This window comes from Candoia aspera, chromosome 2, assembly GCF_035149785.1.
Source record: "Candoia aspera isolate rCanAsp1 chromosome 2, rCanAsp1.hap2, whole genome shotgun sequence".
Classification (NCBI taxonomy): domain Eukaryota; kingdom Metazoa; phylum Chordata; class Lepidosauria; order Squamata; family Boidae; genus Candoia; species Candoia aspera.
In genome coordinates, this window is record NC_086154.1 from 36,565,490 (window position 1) to 36,581,821 (window position 16,332).

The following is a 16,332-nucleotide window of genomic DNA, read 5'->3' on the forward strand; positions in this document are numbered from 1 at the left end:
AAATCAGTAAAACTTCTTTAATATAGAGATTTTAAGATTGGATTATCAGGTGAAAGCGATGATATCTTAATTTACATTTAATTTATATTGAGATGTATAGTCCATCTTACTGTTGAATTTTCAGTGCCATTAGCAACAAGAAATATTATCTGCAACAAAATGTTGTATCATAGGATGATTTTTTTTTCTAGATTCCAAACGATCAGTTAAGATCAATTTCAGGAAATTCTGCTTTTTCTCTCCAAGTCTCAAACCTGCTTCAATTTGACCGCAACTCCTGTTGACCTCACAAGTGCTTATGTAAGCAGAAAGCAGAATATAAGGCAACTAACTCCATAAAATATTTCTCTTTGCCACAATATAGGCATGGTTTTCTATTGCCTGCTTTGGGGGCTTTTTCAGCTTTCTAGTCTAGACTACAGGTCTTGGATTTCTACCCAAGTACTACCCAGACCCAATTAAGCATAGCTTCCAAGCCCAGAGAAGATAAGCCAGATGCTGCTATCTCGCTGGAGAAGATGAGGAAAAGAAGAAAAAGAAGTTTTATAGTGTTAAAAGCAACTAAAGCCCAATGACAAAATACTAAATAGGATAGGAATGAAAGTCACAGTGACGGAACATGTGAAGTCCTGCCTTATCTTTTATCAAACATGTTTATATTGGCAATGTTTACTTAGACACGAGACATTCACTCTTCAGCAGGGCATTTCTTTTAATATTTATATACTGTCAACTTAGTAATGGCCCTTCCACCAAGCTTCCAAACAAGGGAAGGAAGGCTATTCTACCAGTTCTGCAAAGGACACCAAGCCTCTGAACTACCTGGATCCAAGCCAATTGGCATAAAGAATTGTAATGATTTTTAAAAGAAGCTTGAGTGCTCTCTTTTTTTCCTCCTCTCTCCCCTGACCATTTTGCTTTTGTGCTATTTATTTACACAAATACATAATATGGCACAAAAAGACTCAGGGTGGTTTACAATTTGACAAAAAAAGATAAAAACAAGTATAGCAGAAGTAATCGATATAACCAAAACCACAGAAATCAAACTGCCATCAAGTCCACTGCCCCCAAAGCACACAGGAATAGGAGAAGCAAGCAAGATGAGCCTTCTTGCATCTCAGAGGCAAGGTATTCCACAGTATGGGAGCTGCCACCAAGAAGGCATGTCTGTGGGTCTCTGCACCCTTCCCCTCGTGCATTGTAGAGACTCTCAGCAGCCCCTCTCATGGTAGATACACAGGACAAGTTAAGTTTGGTGAGAGACAGTCCAGAGCCTTGTACAGCTTTATAGGTTAAAACCAGCATCTTGAATTGGGCTCAGAAGCCTACTGGTTATTAAATCTTATTTTCTCTGTTAGGAACCAGACCACTGCATTTTGCATCAATTGCAGCTTTCAGGTTGTTTTCATGGACAGTCTAAGTACAAGATGATGAGGGCATGAGTCACATTGTAAATGCTTCCCAGTCCAGAAAGGCTCACAACCAGCACACCAGCAAAAATTGGGCGGAGGCCACCTGGCTGTGACTTTCCACCTGTTGATCCAGAGGAGCTGTCAATCCAGGAGGACCCAAGTCACAGGCCTCCTCCTCTCTTCTCCAAAACTAACCTTGTGGCTGGGATTGAGCCAGTTGGATCAGCTAAAACAGGGGTATTGGGTTTCATTTGAGCTTGTTTTGATCGATCAATCCCATTTAGTTCCTCCTGACTGGGAAATATTCAATCTATTTCCTTTAGGATCCTCTTTAGCTGAAGCCCCACTAGCATGTCCATAATCTTCTCCCAAAATGGAAGATTTGAGATTGGGCAGAAGTTGTCCAATACAGTTTGATCAAGAGACACCCCTACCAGGGAAAGCAGCACTTCTTCCTCTCTCAAAGAAGCTTTAACCACCTCCCAAATCCAGCCACACACACCCTGCCTGCCACTTAAAGATGCAAAGATGGACCATGGCTCCAGCCTACAGATGGTAGAGCTCATGTCACAGATAAACCTATCTAGTTCCTTGATTGCTTCAAGATCAAAAGAATGTTGATTGTCTCACAAGGCATTATTTGAGTTATTTTGCAAAATCCCCCATCTATCTCTGAGCAAATGTGTTCTGCAAAGAATCTTGCAGATATTTTACAGTGGCCCAGAAGCAGCCTTCACCTCTGTCTTTCCCAAAATGGCATGGGTAACTCCCACAAAGGTTGCTGGATGCCAGTCTACAGATGCAGTAGGAATGTAGGAATGCTTTGCTGCTCCTATTGCCATAGTATATTACCACTGATCACCACTGTTCCAAAGTAAACACCAGGTCTTGCATGTGATCCCTTGTCTGTGTCAGGCCACAAAATGCTTGGGTCAAATCAATGGCACTATACATCCTAAATGAAACTAAAAAATCACCTTAAAGGCAGAAGGTTTCATGGTCTACAACCAAGTACACCAAATGAGTACATATCACGAGATGGAAACAGTGCAATCAAATAAGACAGTCAATTAACACTGAAATTTAATTGTTAGAAACTGGAAGACTGTGGTTTCTAGTTCCACCTTAGGCACGAAGCCAGCTGGAAGACCTTGGGCCACCCCCCCCCCCCAGCCCTAGGAAGGAGACAATGGCAAACCACTTCTGAAATTTTGCCAGGAAAACTGCGGGGACTTGTCCAGGCAGTCACCAGGAGTCAACACTGACTCGAAGATACACACACGAACTATTAATCCTGGAGCAAGGTTTCACTTAAAATAAGCTCAAAGTGAATTCTGGCTCAAACTTCTCCCTGATCCAGGCTAGGAAGGAACTGCACCCAGGCAACGGGGGAAGAGAACAGAAATCTTTAACCCATCACCAGCTCTGCCTCCTGCCCTCCCCGCGTCTCCTTTTGCGGCCCTCGCCCTCAGGCGGAGTTAAGGAAGTCTGACCGTCTCTGCCTCGCTGCCTCTCCCTTAGTCCTCCACAGGTGTGGACCATCCGCTGCCGGCAGAGGCCGCTGTGAAGCCAGGCTTCCGGAAACTCGAGGGACGGGGCCGTTCTTGTGCTACGGCACGCCAAACCGTCATATGACCACGACGCGAGGAGCAAGAGGGAACAGCTGCAGCCGCCGGAGTCGGTGTTGCGGTGCGGGAGGCGAAGCGGAACGAGACCGGCGAGGCAGGCGCAGGGAGAGGCGGAGGAGGTAGAGACGCGGCTGGGCTGCTGTCGCTGCCACCATGCTGGCCTTGTTGTCTCGGCTGCTGGACTGGTTCCGGTCGCTCTTCTGGAAGGAAGAGATGGAGCTGACGCTGGTCGGGCTGCAGTACTCGGGCAAGACCACCTTCGTCAACGTCATCGCGGTGAGAGGCTTCGGAGCGCCCCCGCCTGAGCTCTTCTGCCCGGCCGGAGTTGGGGAGAGGAGGGGTTGCCCCTGGGGTGATTCGCAGCTTGCCCGGGAGTCCAGCGGGACCAGAAACCCGGCAATCCCCTTTTTGAAAAGGGCCATAGCAAGAGATGTGTCCGCGCAGTCTGGCAGGGGTGAGAGCGTTTGGTCTGCAAGTGCTGGGTAAAATGCTGCCTTACGATTGTTGTTTTGTAATAGTATCACGTACGAAAATTGCTTGTAGAGAAAGAAGATCGGGGCCCCCCATCCCCAATCTATCTCCCCACGCGCGAGGATTTCTTTTCTGGGCAGAATTGAGACGTAAATATCCGGACCGGTGGTTTGCAGAATTACGGTGCAGGTTAAGCTTCATGGCGTGGTGATGCTGCTGCCTGTATGGACTGAGCCTTCGTCTTGGGCATGGGTGGGGCTGAAGATTTTTACCCAATTGTTCCTATCTCGGCGTCTCTTGAGAAGACCCGATTGGTATCTTGCCTGGCAGACCGGAGCTTCCTGCGTAGTAAGGCGCTCCTTGGGATGAGCAAGGTCAGGAGCTCTGGATACCCTCCCGTCCTTGTAGCTGTTGTCATCCTGAGTCTTTGTGGGTGTGGCATTCCCAAAAGGAATCTTCCTTTTAGTGGAGGTTAGATACTCCCAGGATAGTGAGACAATGGGTTTGGCTTTATTGCACTCTGCCTTGCTTTTGAGATGGGTTTGTCTGCCTGTCCCTCTTTTGAAGAAATTGGGCACAAGGTTTAGTCTTGACACTTAACGCAAGATCACTTATATTTAGAGAATGGCTTCCTTAGGTAGAACGGAATATTTCTGACTCAACCAGGACTGTCCTGGAACCTGTGTGTCTCTGGGCTTTTCCAGGAAGGATGAAACATATAGATGGCTCATTCATATACCAAAAGTTGGCTACAAGCATACAAAATTTATTGTAAGTTTTAACTACTGCTTGTAGTCTTGCTTTCCCAGTGAGAACTGAGGTTACCTCATGTGGGACTAGCAATCTATTTATTTCCTTGACAGATATTTTTCTTTGTGATTGTTTTCATTTTACCTTGATGCTAATTTTCTTCTCAGATTGTATCAAACAATTAGCTCTGCAAACTTAAGCATATATATTTAGAAGTTATTCTCAATTAATTCAGTTTCATTTTTAAACAAGTTTTGTAGGTTGTAGTTCCACATGCAAAGGGAAATCTTCTGGGATGCCTTGGACTTAGGAAAATGAATCTTTTTCAGAGACACCTTGTGGCAAAAATTATGGGGAGATAGATATGTTATATTTTAATAGGTTTTTCATCCAGACAGCCTCTTAGAAAAACAGTGCTTTCGTTCTATTGCTTTGATACTAGGATATGCTGTAGTGAATTTGTTTTTACGGAGTACTTAATGAAGACTGAGTGTGGGGGGAGTTTTAGAAAGATAAGAGTTAGGTGAGTAACATCTAGTTAAGTCATATGATAGGATAAAGTGGCCTTTTCTGAAAGCAGCAACAATAGGAGGGTGGGGTCAAATTGCTGATGGAAACTGGTTGGGATAGATTAAGAAATGCTTTTGCAATGGTACAGTTTAGAACATGCTTCCTTTAATTTAGCTGTTGACTTGATTATACATGCTGAAATTAGCTCAAAAGGTTTTATTGGTGTCTTTTTAAATGGCTGAGTTTGACTGAACAAGCAGAAGATACTGTGTATCCATGTTGCATGTCCCTGGTAACATAGTATTGTTCACTGATGCTCGGGAATCATCATTTTGGTATATTTAAGGTATTTGTACTGTTGTAGTTTACAGTTACAGATCTATAGCTTGAAATATTTGCCTATAATAGTACAGCTTCATCACATGCCTAAGAAGTACTTCTTGTTCTGTAAAGCCCTCTTCAATATAATGAACTTTCTTATATATATATATTTAGTCTTGTTCTTTATGAGACTTAGGAATGGATCTTGTTTGGCTTTTATTACCTCTGCATCAGTAATGTTTCTAAAAAAGAATAAGCAAGGTAGTTTACAAACCAAATTAGCTTTGTAGCTGGTACCATTTAGCCTTGCCTTGACCTTTGACAAGATTGAATTTGTAAATATATTTAACTGATTTGCATTATTTAAATATTCTTAAATGGATTGGCAGTTATAACTTTAACAAGCAAAATGTGCACTACATTATCTGAGATTGAACCAGGCTATCATCTTAAAATTGATATAAATATTGTGTTTTTAAATATATTACATATAGACCTTAATTCTGACAAGATTTTCAGGTGCCTTCCTAAGGAGGTATTTAAAGGAAGGTATCCTTTGTTCTTTGGTGGATGAATGTTCTATTTAGGAGATGATTGTGTTGTATCCTTTTTAATTTAGTTGGTGTATGCAGAACAGCCTTAGCATAGAATATGTAAGATAGGATCCTGTGATAGATTCCTGATCATTGTTTGATGGGTACTTGATGGGTTCTCTAGTAGCAAAACACTATTTATTTTGAGGAAGAATGTAGCTTATATCTATAGGTTGTTGAATAGGTGCTTGATGATCCTACTCTATTTGATTCAGCATATTCCTGCAGCTGTTGTATTTTGCTTGAACAGGTATGGGTTACAGTTGGGATTTGAAGCTTAACTAACCCTAGTCTTTTTTCCTGAAATAATTTAATTTTAAAGTGGGAAGATCATTGCAGGTTCATTGAGAATATAATAAAGGAAACAAATTCCCTCCCCACAATTCCTGTATGATCTTTCTTTTTTATTGAGATGGTGAGTTGTGTTGGGGACTATATTTAGAAATGGTACTTTGGGCATGGACATTACTAGAAATTCAAAAGAGCTTAGGTGTGCAACCATATACAACATTTGCCCTGAAATTAAGAGATTCTGAATATGTATTCCTGATTTAAATTTAAAATATATTGATGACTTCTGCAGCTGATGAAAGGGGAGAAGTAAACTATACAAGACTGAAGTCAGTCCACTTCTTGTCTTGGCAGAAGAAAATAACAGGGAAAAAGTGTTTATGGAACATATTTCTATGAATAGCACTCAAGTGCTCAATAATAATTATTATTTACTATTTATTGAACTTGTATGCTGTCTACTTCTACCAGACTCATGGTGGTTCATAATGCAGTATCCAGTACAATAAATAAAATGTCCATGGGACAAAACTCATAGATAAAAATAACAAGAAAAATATCACCAACAGTAATGACAGCCTTCTGCTCTGGTATTGTTTCATATGCTTGACTTAAAATATTGCAAAATTATGAAATGTGATATATGGTCCTGAATATCTGGTTCTTTGAAAAATATATACTACCTTTTTTGAGCATTACAGAGCATATATGTTGTTATGTTTAAGTGAGCTAGTTATTGAATTATAATGGTGAAGCCAAAAGACCATATTGGCACTGCTGTATACTAGTTCCTTGCTCCAATTATTTTTTGAGAGGAGAAGGCTGACTGTGTTAGCTTCCTTTCAAAATAATCTTCTAAGTAAACATGCCCTCTTGTAACCTCTTGTAACCTTTCAGATGAATTGTCAGCTATCTTTAACTTGGCATGTGTACTTGTGTTTGTATAGATGAAATAATATTTTGCTTTTATTGATGAGTCAAGTTATTAAAAAGAAATCTTCCTATCAACTAAGTTGCTACCGATAAGTTAATTTTCATTTTATGAGAAGGAATTGCCTTTTTTAATTGAATAAAAATTAGTTTATCAGTCTAAAGTGGAATAATGTAAAACAGATTGACATACAAAAATCTATGTGGAAAAGAAGGCTTTGTATAAAAAAAATTAAGCCTTAAATTCTTAAAACAAATAGAAATCACTAGAAGGGATGGGAAGTTATTTGTTACTACAATTTGTGTAGTTGTAGGACTACCAAATCTGAGCTGCAAAAATCCAGATAACAGCAAGATATCAGCATACAGAAAACCCTAATTCTTTGCTGTCATCTAGCGGTCATACCGATTTTTTAAAGCCCCGGTTACCTAGCTCTATTAGGTTATTGTTTCTTATTTCTCATTTGAGTAAAAAAAAAAAACCCTGCAAAAATGTATCTGTTGATTAGCTTTAATGATTAGCTTCTCATTTCTTAATTTAAATAATGCTTTCTTCCAGGAGTTAGCTAGGCACATAAGGGTCCCAAATGACAATTGGTTTATATAGGTCATGACCAATATTTTAAATGGTGTCCAGAAACACTTTGATGATAACCAGTATAACGGGGTTAACAGGTGCAGCATGATGGCCTTGTTGTTATCATTTGGACCATACCTTATTGATGGTAAAGCTCTCTGCCATATAGTAAATGCTACAGCATTTTAGATGGTATTACAAACCTGGAATTTGCTTTACCTTTGTATTGGTCTTCCATAGAAAAGAATAATCTCACTTCCAAAACAGGTTTAAATTGAGTTCATAATTTGCCAAACCTTAGGTTCGAGTTTTGTTTTTAATCTGTTCAATCATGTCCAATTCTCGGAGACTGCTTAGACAAGTCCCTGCAGTTTTCTTGGCAAGGTTTTTCAGAAGTGGTTTGCCGTTGCCTCCTTCCCAGGAGAGAGTGACCAGCCCAAGGTCCCCCAGCTGGCTTTGTGCCTAAGGTGGGACTAGAACTCAGTCTCCCGGTTTCTAGCCTGATGCCTTAACCACTACACCAAACTCAGGTATCTGTGGCCTATTTTGTATGGGTTTAATATTTATTACACGTTAAAAGATAGGAAGAATATGGTTTATGCTTAATGTTTTACCGTATTACTCCATCATAATTTTTGTGTTGCAAGTTTTTTTTAAGAACATAATGGCTAGATAGCTGTGGTGAGTAAAAACTGCTGGGTAAGGAAGATGATTTTTTTCTTTCATTCGGGAATGAATTAGGCTGCAATTTTATATACCTTTTCTTTTTGGGTAGTAAGGTATGGGATAGCATTATAAATTGTATATTGTATTATAAAAGATATATTGGTATTTACGTGCAGACTTCATTGTAGCAAGGGCCTCTGGAACAATTCTCACTTGTATTAATGATGATATTGCATAGCCCTTGAATACAAAGAAAGCCTCATGCACAGTAGTTTCTTATGCAGTCATCAGTCAAACTGGATCATGACTTATTTTCCAAACAGATAGAATTGTAGTATTACTCATGAAGTATGATGTAACAAAGCTGGACTTGCTACAAAAGTATACCCGGCCAATCTAAATTCAGAATATTTAATAAAGCTGAAATCATCTTCTATTACAAAGCAAAGCATGCCGTTCCACTGAATGTATTAAAGCGAAGCTTATGTAGTTGCATCTGCTCCTCTTCTAATCTTATGGAATAATAATATGGTGGTTAGTGGTTGCTGACATGGTCACAGGTGCTGTTTTGCTAATTTATGGCACCTGAGGCTAAAACTCATGGACAGGCTCCATGACTGATTTTGATGTATGAAGCATTAGCAGTGAGCTTTGCTCAACCTTTCTTGTGATCTTTATTAAAAGCCTTCAGGTGACTTATGCAAAACACAAACATGTTGCAGCTATGAGTAGGAAAAGGAATGGTGAAAAAAATAATGAAATGGCTTTTGTAGGAGTAGATTTTGTAGGAGTATATCACAAGTGAAAAGGAAACTGCAGCTGCATTTCAGCTAAAGTATATGTGCAAATAAGGCAATCAGTAGATAATTAAAACAATTGAATCTGTCCAGATGTTACTGTGTTGATTTGGGTAGCATATTGGCAATAGAGGGGAGATGAGGGAAAATGTTTCTGTTTTATCTAAATGGAGATGTTGATTTTCCTCATGCGACCAGGTGAAAAAAGTTTCTCTAGGCCTAAAAATCATGTATCTGTTATTGTAATACATATACCACTTTCATGGTAAGAATTATGTCAATTTATTTATTTATATAGTTATTTACAGAACACTCACTTCCTAAAGGATTCCAGGTGGTTTGCAAAACAGAATACAGTGTTTAAAACCATCATTGATCTAGCCTAATTAAGTCAGCCCACTGCATCAGTGCATCCATTTGTTCTGTGGAAGATAAAGGTTTTTAAGGTCATTTTGAAGACTAGAAGGTGGAGGCATTCCTTATCTCAGGTGATAAGGTGTTTGGGCTGGGAGGGGAAGCCACTTGGAAGGTGTGTCAAGTTCCACTGCCCCTACCTCCCAAGATGTGGGAACCCTTAGCATTGATTGATGATTATGTGCCATCTAGTTGTTTTTGACTCCTAGTGACCACATACATAGATTTTCTCCATGATGATCTATCCCTAACCTGTTCTTTCAAGTCTCCCAATGGTGCATTCATTGCCATTGTAACTGAGTCCATCCACCTTGTTGCTGGTCATCCTCTTCTTCTCTTTCCTTCTACCTTTCCCAGCATTAGAGCCTTTTCCAGTGAGCTGAGTCTTCACATAATGTGTCCAAAGTAGGACACATTATCCTGGTCATTTGTGCGTCAAGTGAGGACTCCGGGTTGATTTGTTTGATGATCCATCAGTTTGTTTTCTTGGCTGTCCATGGTATTCTCAGGAGTCTTCTCCAACACCAGAGTTCAAAGGTGTCAATACTGTTCCTATCCTGCTTCTTTAAAGTCCAACTTTTGCTTCCATAGAGTTTCATAGGAAATACCATGTCTTGCATGATTCTGATCTTTAGCATTCTTGACCCTTAAAGATTGTACAGGGCAAGCTGAATCCGGGTGGAATAGTTGGTTTTGTAGGTATCTGCATGCCAAGCCATGTAGTGCTTTAAAGCAGCATTTTGAATTGGGCTGGAAGCAAACCAGTAGACAATGTAGCAACTGTAACTTAGGTGTTACAGGTAGTCCTCAAGATATGACCATTTGTTCAGCATCTGTTCAAAGTTACAGGGCGCTGAATGAAGGGACTTACGACTGGTCCTCAAAGTTCTGGCCAATGCAACGCCCCTGCATTCATGTGAACAAAATTCGAGCACTTGGCAACCAGCTTGCACTTACAACTGGTTGCAGCATCCTGCAGTCACATGATTGCCATTTGCAACTTTCCCTGCCAGCTTCCCACAAGCAAAGTCAATGGGGAAGCTGGCAGGGAAGGTTGCAAGTCACTCGAGTAAGTCTCTCCCATCCCCAGCCTTTCTTCGCCCTTCTCCCCTTTGCTCGCATGCCCCAAAACAGACCCCACTTCTTACTTCTGTTGTGTAAATTCCCCATTTATTCCTTCTCTTTGTTTTTTGTTGCTCAACAAGTTACTAGTCTATTGGAGGACCACCTCTGCAATCCCATGATTGCTCAACTTCTCAAGAGTTCAATGAAAAACTTTGTCAAAAGCTTTCTGAAAGTTCAGGTATACAGTATCAGTAGGATAGCCTCCATCCGCATGCTTTTGACACTTTCAGAGAACTCAAGCAGGTTAATGAGGCAGAACGTACCCCTGCAGAGTCATGCTAACTCTCCTTCAGGAAGGCTTGCTGTTCTACATGCTTCATGATTTTAACTTTGATTATATATTCTGTCAGTTTGCCTGGTAAGCTGATTGACCTGTGCTTTGTGTAGAATAGATCTTAAGAAAATGGGGCTGAGGGACAGTCAAGCCCTGGAACATCCTATATAAGGGTACCTGAAAGTGTAACCTTTCTTCCACAGCCTCCTAAAATCAGCCACTTGGGAAGGAATGGAACAGAATGGGGCCCTTTCCAGACAACCCAGAAAGATTCTGCAGTGATGGTATTCAAGGCCACTGAGAGGTCTAGCTTTTAGGAGTTATGCTCCCCGCATCAAAATCCTGCTACAAGTTGTCTGTGAGATTGACCAGTGCAGCATTTGCCCTGTACCTGGGTCTGAATCCAGACTGTCAGGGGTCCAGATAATCTACTTCTTTTTGTGTTCCAATGGCTTACAGCATTCCATTCAAATATGGTAAACCAAAGCATGGGCTGAGTAGCACTCAGAATTTCTGATTGCAAGGATAGACTTTGGTAAAACTGGCCATCAAAATAATAATGTTTGTTCTTTTATTAAGACAACTGAATTAAATGTTGTAGTTTGGGAATATTATTGAAGAGTTCAGTGTAAGTCTCTAAAATAAATAAACTGTCTTTGTATTTATTGTTTATGTTTATTGTCTAGATCCTCTGAACTACCTTGGATTCCACCTTTTTTAAGGCTGATATGTATAGGATTTACTGTATTTCTCTAAGAAATATGCCCTTCATTTAAATTGATTTGCTTCCCTAGTATTAATACTAATAGTTTATTAAACTTATATGCTGTCCAACTCTCAACAATTCTGGGCAGCTCACACAAAGAAATTACAATAAAATCAATATAGCATAAAAGATGGAGAGCATGATGAAGCGAGGGATCTTACTCTCTCTTGCCAAGGCCCCAGGTGATGAGCCAGGTCATCATGGCTGTTCTGAAGAACAGCAGTGTGGGGACCATCTGATCTTGGGGGGAACCTCATTCCAGAGGGCAGACACTGCTACAGAGAAGGCACACTTTTGGGGTCCTGATAGATGACATTGTTTAATCGAAGGAGCTGGAGTGCACCAACCTTGCAAGATTGAATTGGCCAGGCAGATGTTTTAGGAGACAGGCGGTCCCTCAAGTAATCAGGCCCTATGCCATGCAGGGCTTTAGAAAGAGTGAATAGGAAAATAAAGCGCATACAACATCCTGTGCAATGCCTTACCTTATCAACACAGGATTGCCAGCTCCATCTGAATCAGATATCTGATCTCCTAGATAGACAAGCAGTACTTGGAAGATGGTAAGCTGAGGCCTGAGAAAAACTAGAATTAAATAGATCATGTTTTCACACACAGAATGTTTTTCACAGTAGAAGACAAAGGAAGAAAAAATTGGCTGATGAGCTAGCAGAAAAGGAGTTGTTGGAACTGAAATGTTGGAGATGTAGCCAGCAAACCAAAATGGATTAGACAACTTTGACTGTTGAAGATTTGTGGCTTCAATATAGGAGGAAGGCCACTGAAGATGAGGGAAAGCTAAACTTTCATAGCTATCTGACCAGAAGGCAAAGAGGATCAGAAGAAAGATCAATGTATTGCCTGCCATGAGAGATTGCCAGCTAAGTGTCATTAAGGTCCTGGATTAACTCTTGTGGGGAGCTGAGCTTACCTACACACACAGCTGTGTTCTAATGCAGCTACATGCACCACAAAACGTTTGCATCTTGACTTCAGATGAAACACTAATTTGTAAGCCAGGAAATATTTTAGAAACATTAGAACAAGTAAGCAATACATCAAGTTGCTGATGTTTATTGTATACCAAACCTTTTTATAGCCAAAGCTGTAAGAAGGATTTTGGAAAGGGAGATCTGTTTGTTTATCTGCTTGAGCCAAAACATCTCTTGCATGATCAGCTTTCAATGACTGAAAGAGAAAACAACAATGCTTGTAATATTATAAAGAAAGAAAGAAAACACAGTTTACTAGAAAGTTTGGCATGCTGGAACCTGTCTAGTTGATCCTGAGAACTTAACCTCTTACCTTTTTCAGAGATGAAACAAAAGATAACACAGGGAAGAAAAGTAGCCTTTTAAGCATTAAACACAGAGCTGAGTTCAGCAGGCAGGCAAACCCTTTCAGTCTAGGGCTAATCTTCTGACTATTTTTTAATCAATTTTTAATCTCCCTGAATCTTGGGGGAAAAAGTCTTTTTCCTATCAGGTAAAGAAGTACATGAAATCTTCAATTTCCATGCTGTAGTTGTACATATATCTTAGTACTGTATTTATTATGTCACAAAATTTCAGTATATAGTTTGATTCTTCAAGTGTCATTGTATTAAATGATTTGAGGTGGGTCTGGAGTTGAAATAGGTTGACTGGAACTAACTTACTCAGCTAGTGGAAAAGGGAGTGCCATAAATTGCTCTGTCATTTGTTCCAGTGATTAAAAAATATGCATATATTTGATGTCCCCTTCACTGATGTTTCTGCTTCCTGTCCTGTTCAAAAGAATCCCTTATTCCTGACCACTTGCTAAATTTTCAACTTTTCAGCATTTGTCATTTAAACAACTCCTAAAGACTCTTAAAGTAGTCTACCTAGCTAGGACTGTGGGCCTTATAGAATGGGGTGAAACTATGTATGATACGTTAATCCTCAAGACTGCTAAGTAGGCTTGGGAGTATTCTAACAATTCTGATAATCATTTGTTCAAGCTTTAATTGCATTCAGTAATTTTTTTAAACAACTACTTCATTTCAAACCAATTTGATTTTTATAAGCATATTTTTACTGAGTAAGTATAGTTAACATGCAGTATATGGTACCTCCAACAGCTTAGTAAATTAATGGAGAATAGGACTAGTAGTGACTACCAGTCTAGGTGGTTATATGCTGCTTCCTAAATCACAGGCAGTATTGCTTGAATATTAGTTGTCAAGGAGAAACAGTGAAGCAGAGCTTTTGCTATCCTGTTTTTGCTTTTAAGCTTCCTGATATACCCTAGGTGGCCCTTGTATGAACCGGAATGCTGCATTAGAGGGATCATGTTTCAGTTAAATATTTTTTTAGTCTTCGTGATTATAGACATTAGTTTGAAAAAGCCATGGCCAAAATGTTTCAAATAAGATTCTTTCCTTCTACAGATATAATCGTACACTGTGTCATCAAAGTTTATATAAAAACATCCAGGGTAAATGTTCACAACTCAGCAGCTGCCTCCATTTGTGATGAACATGTCCTTAGGTATATTCTCTCAGTGCTTATAAAGTTGTTGGCCAGTCTTAGAATGTTTCATATAAATTTTCTGTACTGAAACATGTCCCCTTTCTTGTGTTTTGCTTTATGTTACTTGTGACTCAAGAGTGTGAAGAAAACACAAGAAAAAAGCTTTTAAGAACGGCAAGACAGCCAGATAACTTCCAGTCAAAAAGTCTTAGCTAGTTAGAAATACACTTAGAAAAGGATTGATGCATGTAGGCTTTTATGAAGTACAAGATGTTTATATGGTGAAACTTTCAAGAGTGCTGAACACTAATTCTGGTGTGGTTAGTCTCAGCTAGTCAAATGGCGTGATTCGTCAGTGCCACGAACAGCACTTGTATTGGCAGCTATGGGTTTTATGCTTCCTTAATTTAAAATCTCATGTATGCATGGGTATGTTAATAGCTGACCTGTCAGCAAGAGAGACTATATTAACCTATTTTTTTAGGGGCTTAGGGGCCTCCAATGTATCACTATATGTCTGTTGCAGCAACTGAACTAATTAAATCAGCATGTGGAGACTATCAAGAACAAGAACAGTAATGCACAATGATAGTTTTTGCAAGTGTTTAGATATGTTGCAGGCATAGCAGTGCTAAAATTTGATTATTCAAACATTCCACACCTTGAATTGGACCTGGAAGCATAATCTATATGTAGTGGTTGTAGCTATCAGTTTTAAAATGTGGCGGCAAAAATGGATGCTTCATTTTTTATATGTAAAGTATTTGGTATATTCAAAAACCATATCAAACTGTGGAATATGCTTAGAAAATGGGAATCACAGAACATCTTATTGTCTTCATCTGAAATCAATACACAGGTCAGGAAGCCAGAGTTAAGATGGAACATGGTGAAACAGGCAGACTCAAGGCTGAGGCTGTATACTCTCGCATGTTTATTCAACCTATATGCTGAATATACATATATTGAAGGAAGCTGGATTGGAAGAAGATAAATGGGGTTTGGTCTAGTGGTTAAGGCACCAGGCTAGAAACCAGGAGGCTGTGAGTTCTAGTTCCGCCTTAGGCACAAAGCCAGCTGGGTGACCTTGGGCCAGTCACTTTCTCTCAGCCCTGGGAAGGAGGCAATGGCAAACCACTCCTGAAAAGCCTTGCCAACAAAACTGCAGGGACTTGTCCAGGCAGTCTCCAAGAATCAGACATGATTGAATGGATAAAAAAAGTTTTTATTAAATGATTAAGATAACACTTACCCTGTATTAATCTTTAGGAATAGAAGCCTGGCAAGTCCTTAGCGCTTGTAAATTGCTAAGTAAACTCCAAAAAAATCTGTTAAGGTCAGCATGTCCTAAGTTCTCACTGGCATTCCTCCTGCTGGAATAATTATCTTATGATAGAAGAATTTAAAAACTAGTTGTTGCATAATCCAATATTGCAGTGACATTACTCCCTGTCCTGATACTGATTCTCAGTGTGAAAAATTAGAATGTTACAACTGCATGAAACACCCCATGTACACACTTTTAGAGTTTCCAAAGCACATTTGATGTAGGACTGCCTGACCATCTAAAAAACAGTAGCATAGCAAGTTTTATCTTTAGTTACTGTTTTGTGTATGCAAGAATGGCTTTTGTGATACCTTCTGACTGCAACTGCCCTTATTAATGGCCATGCTGGATAAGGCTGATGGGAACTGGGATATAAAACCTGGAAGGTCTATTACTAATCAAAGCGAATATTTGTAGCTCAGGGTTTAACTGTGGAGTCCTTGGTGCTCTCTGAGACTTGTTGTTTTCTTACAGACATTTCATTGCCAGACTAGGCAACATCTTCAGTGCAAAGGGGGAATGGGCCTTGCTCTCAGTTCATATACCATGGCTTGCCCTGCTTGTGTTGGTAGGGGTGTTGTTCTCTCCTTGGGAGTTCTTTGATTGGGCTGTTGTTTGCTGCTTGGTTGATTGACTGAGTTAATAGTTCCTTGATTAGGATGTACTGTGCTGTTTGATGGTTCATCTGGTGTTAATACTAGTGTTGATTTCTGCATATCTAGGTGTTGATTGCTGGCAAGGGAGTGTACTGGTCTTTTGGTTTTTCTATTGTCTCTTTTGAATGGTATGTAAATATTGTTTACCTCTATGTGTCTGTTGATGGCCGCTTTGTCTGAGTGCCAGGCTTCCAGGAATTCTCTGGCGTTTTTGGATTTGGCTTGGTTTAGGATGCTCACGGTTTCCCAGTTGAAAGTACGGTTGAGTCTGTCCATGTGTTGTGAGATGAAGGAGTTCTCATCGTGTCTTCTGACTGCTAGTTGGTGTT

General features: G+C 39.9%; 1 protein-coding gene across 1 annotated transcript in view; it reads left to right on the forward strand.

Annotated features, from left to right (window-relative positions):
• Positions 1 to 3,027: 3,027 nt before the first annotated feature.
• Positions 3,028 to 16,332, forward strand: part of ARL8B (ADP ribosylation factor like GTPase 8B) — a 29,780-nt gene continuing 16,475 nt past the window's right edge. Inside the window, exon 1 of the mRNA XM_063291611.1 lies at positions 3,028 to 3,319. Within this exon, the coding sequence (XP_063147681.1) occupies positions 3,197 to 3,319 (123 nt within the window). The 5' untranslated portion in view covers positions 3,028 to 3,196. The remainder of the gene's footprint in view (positions 3,320 to 16,332) is intronic.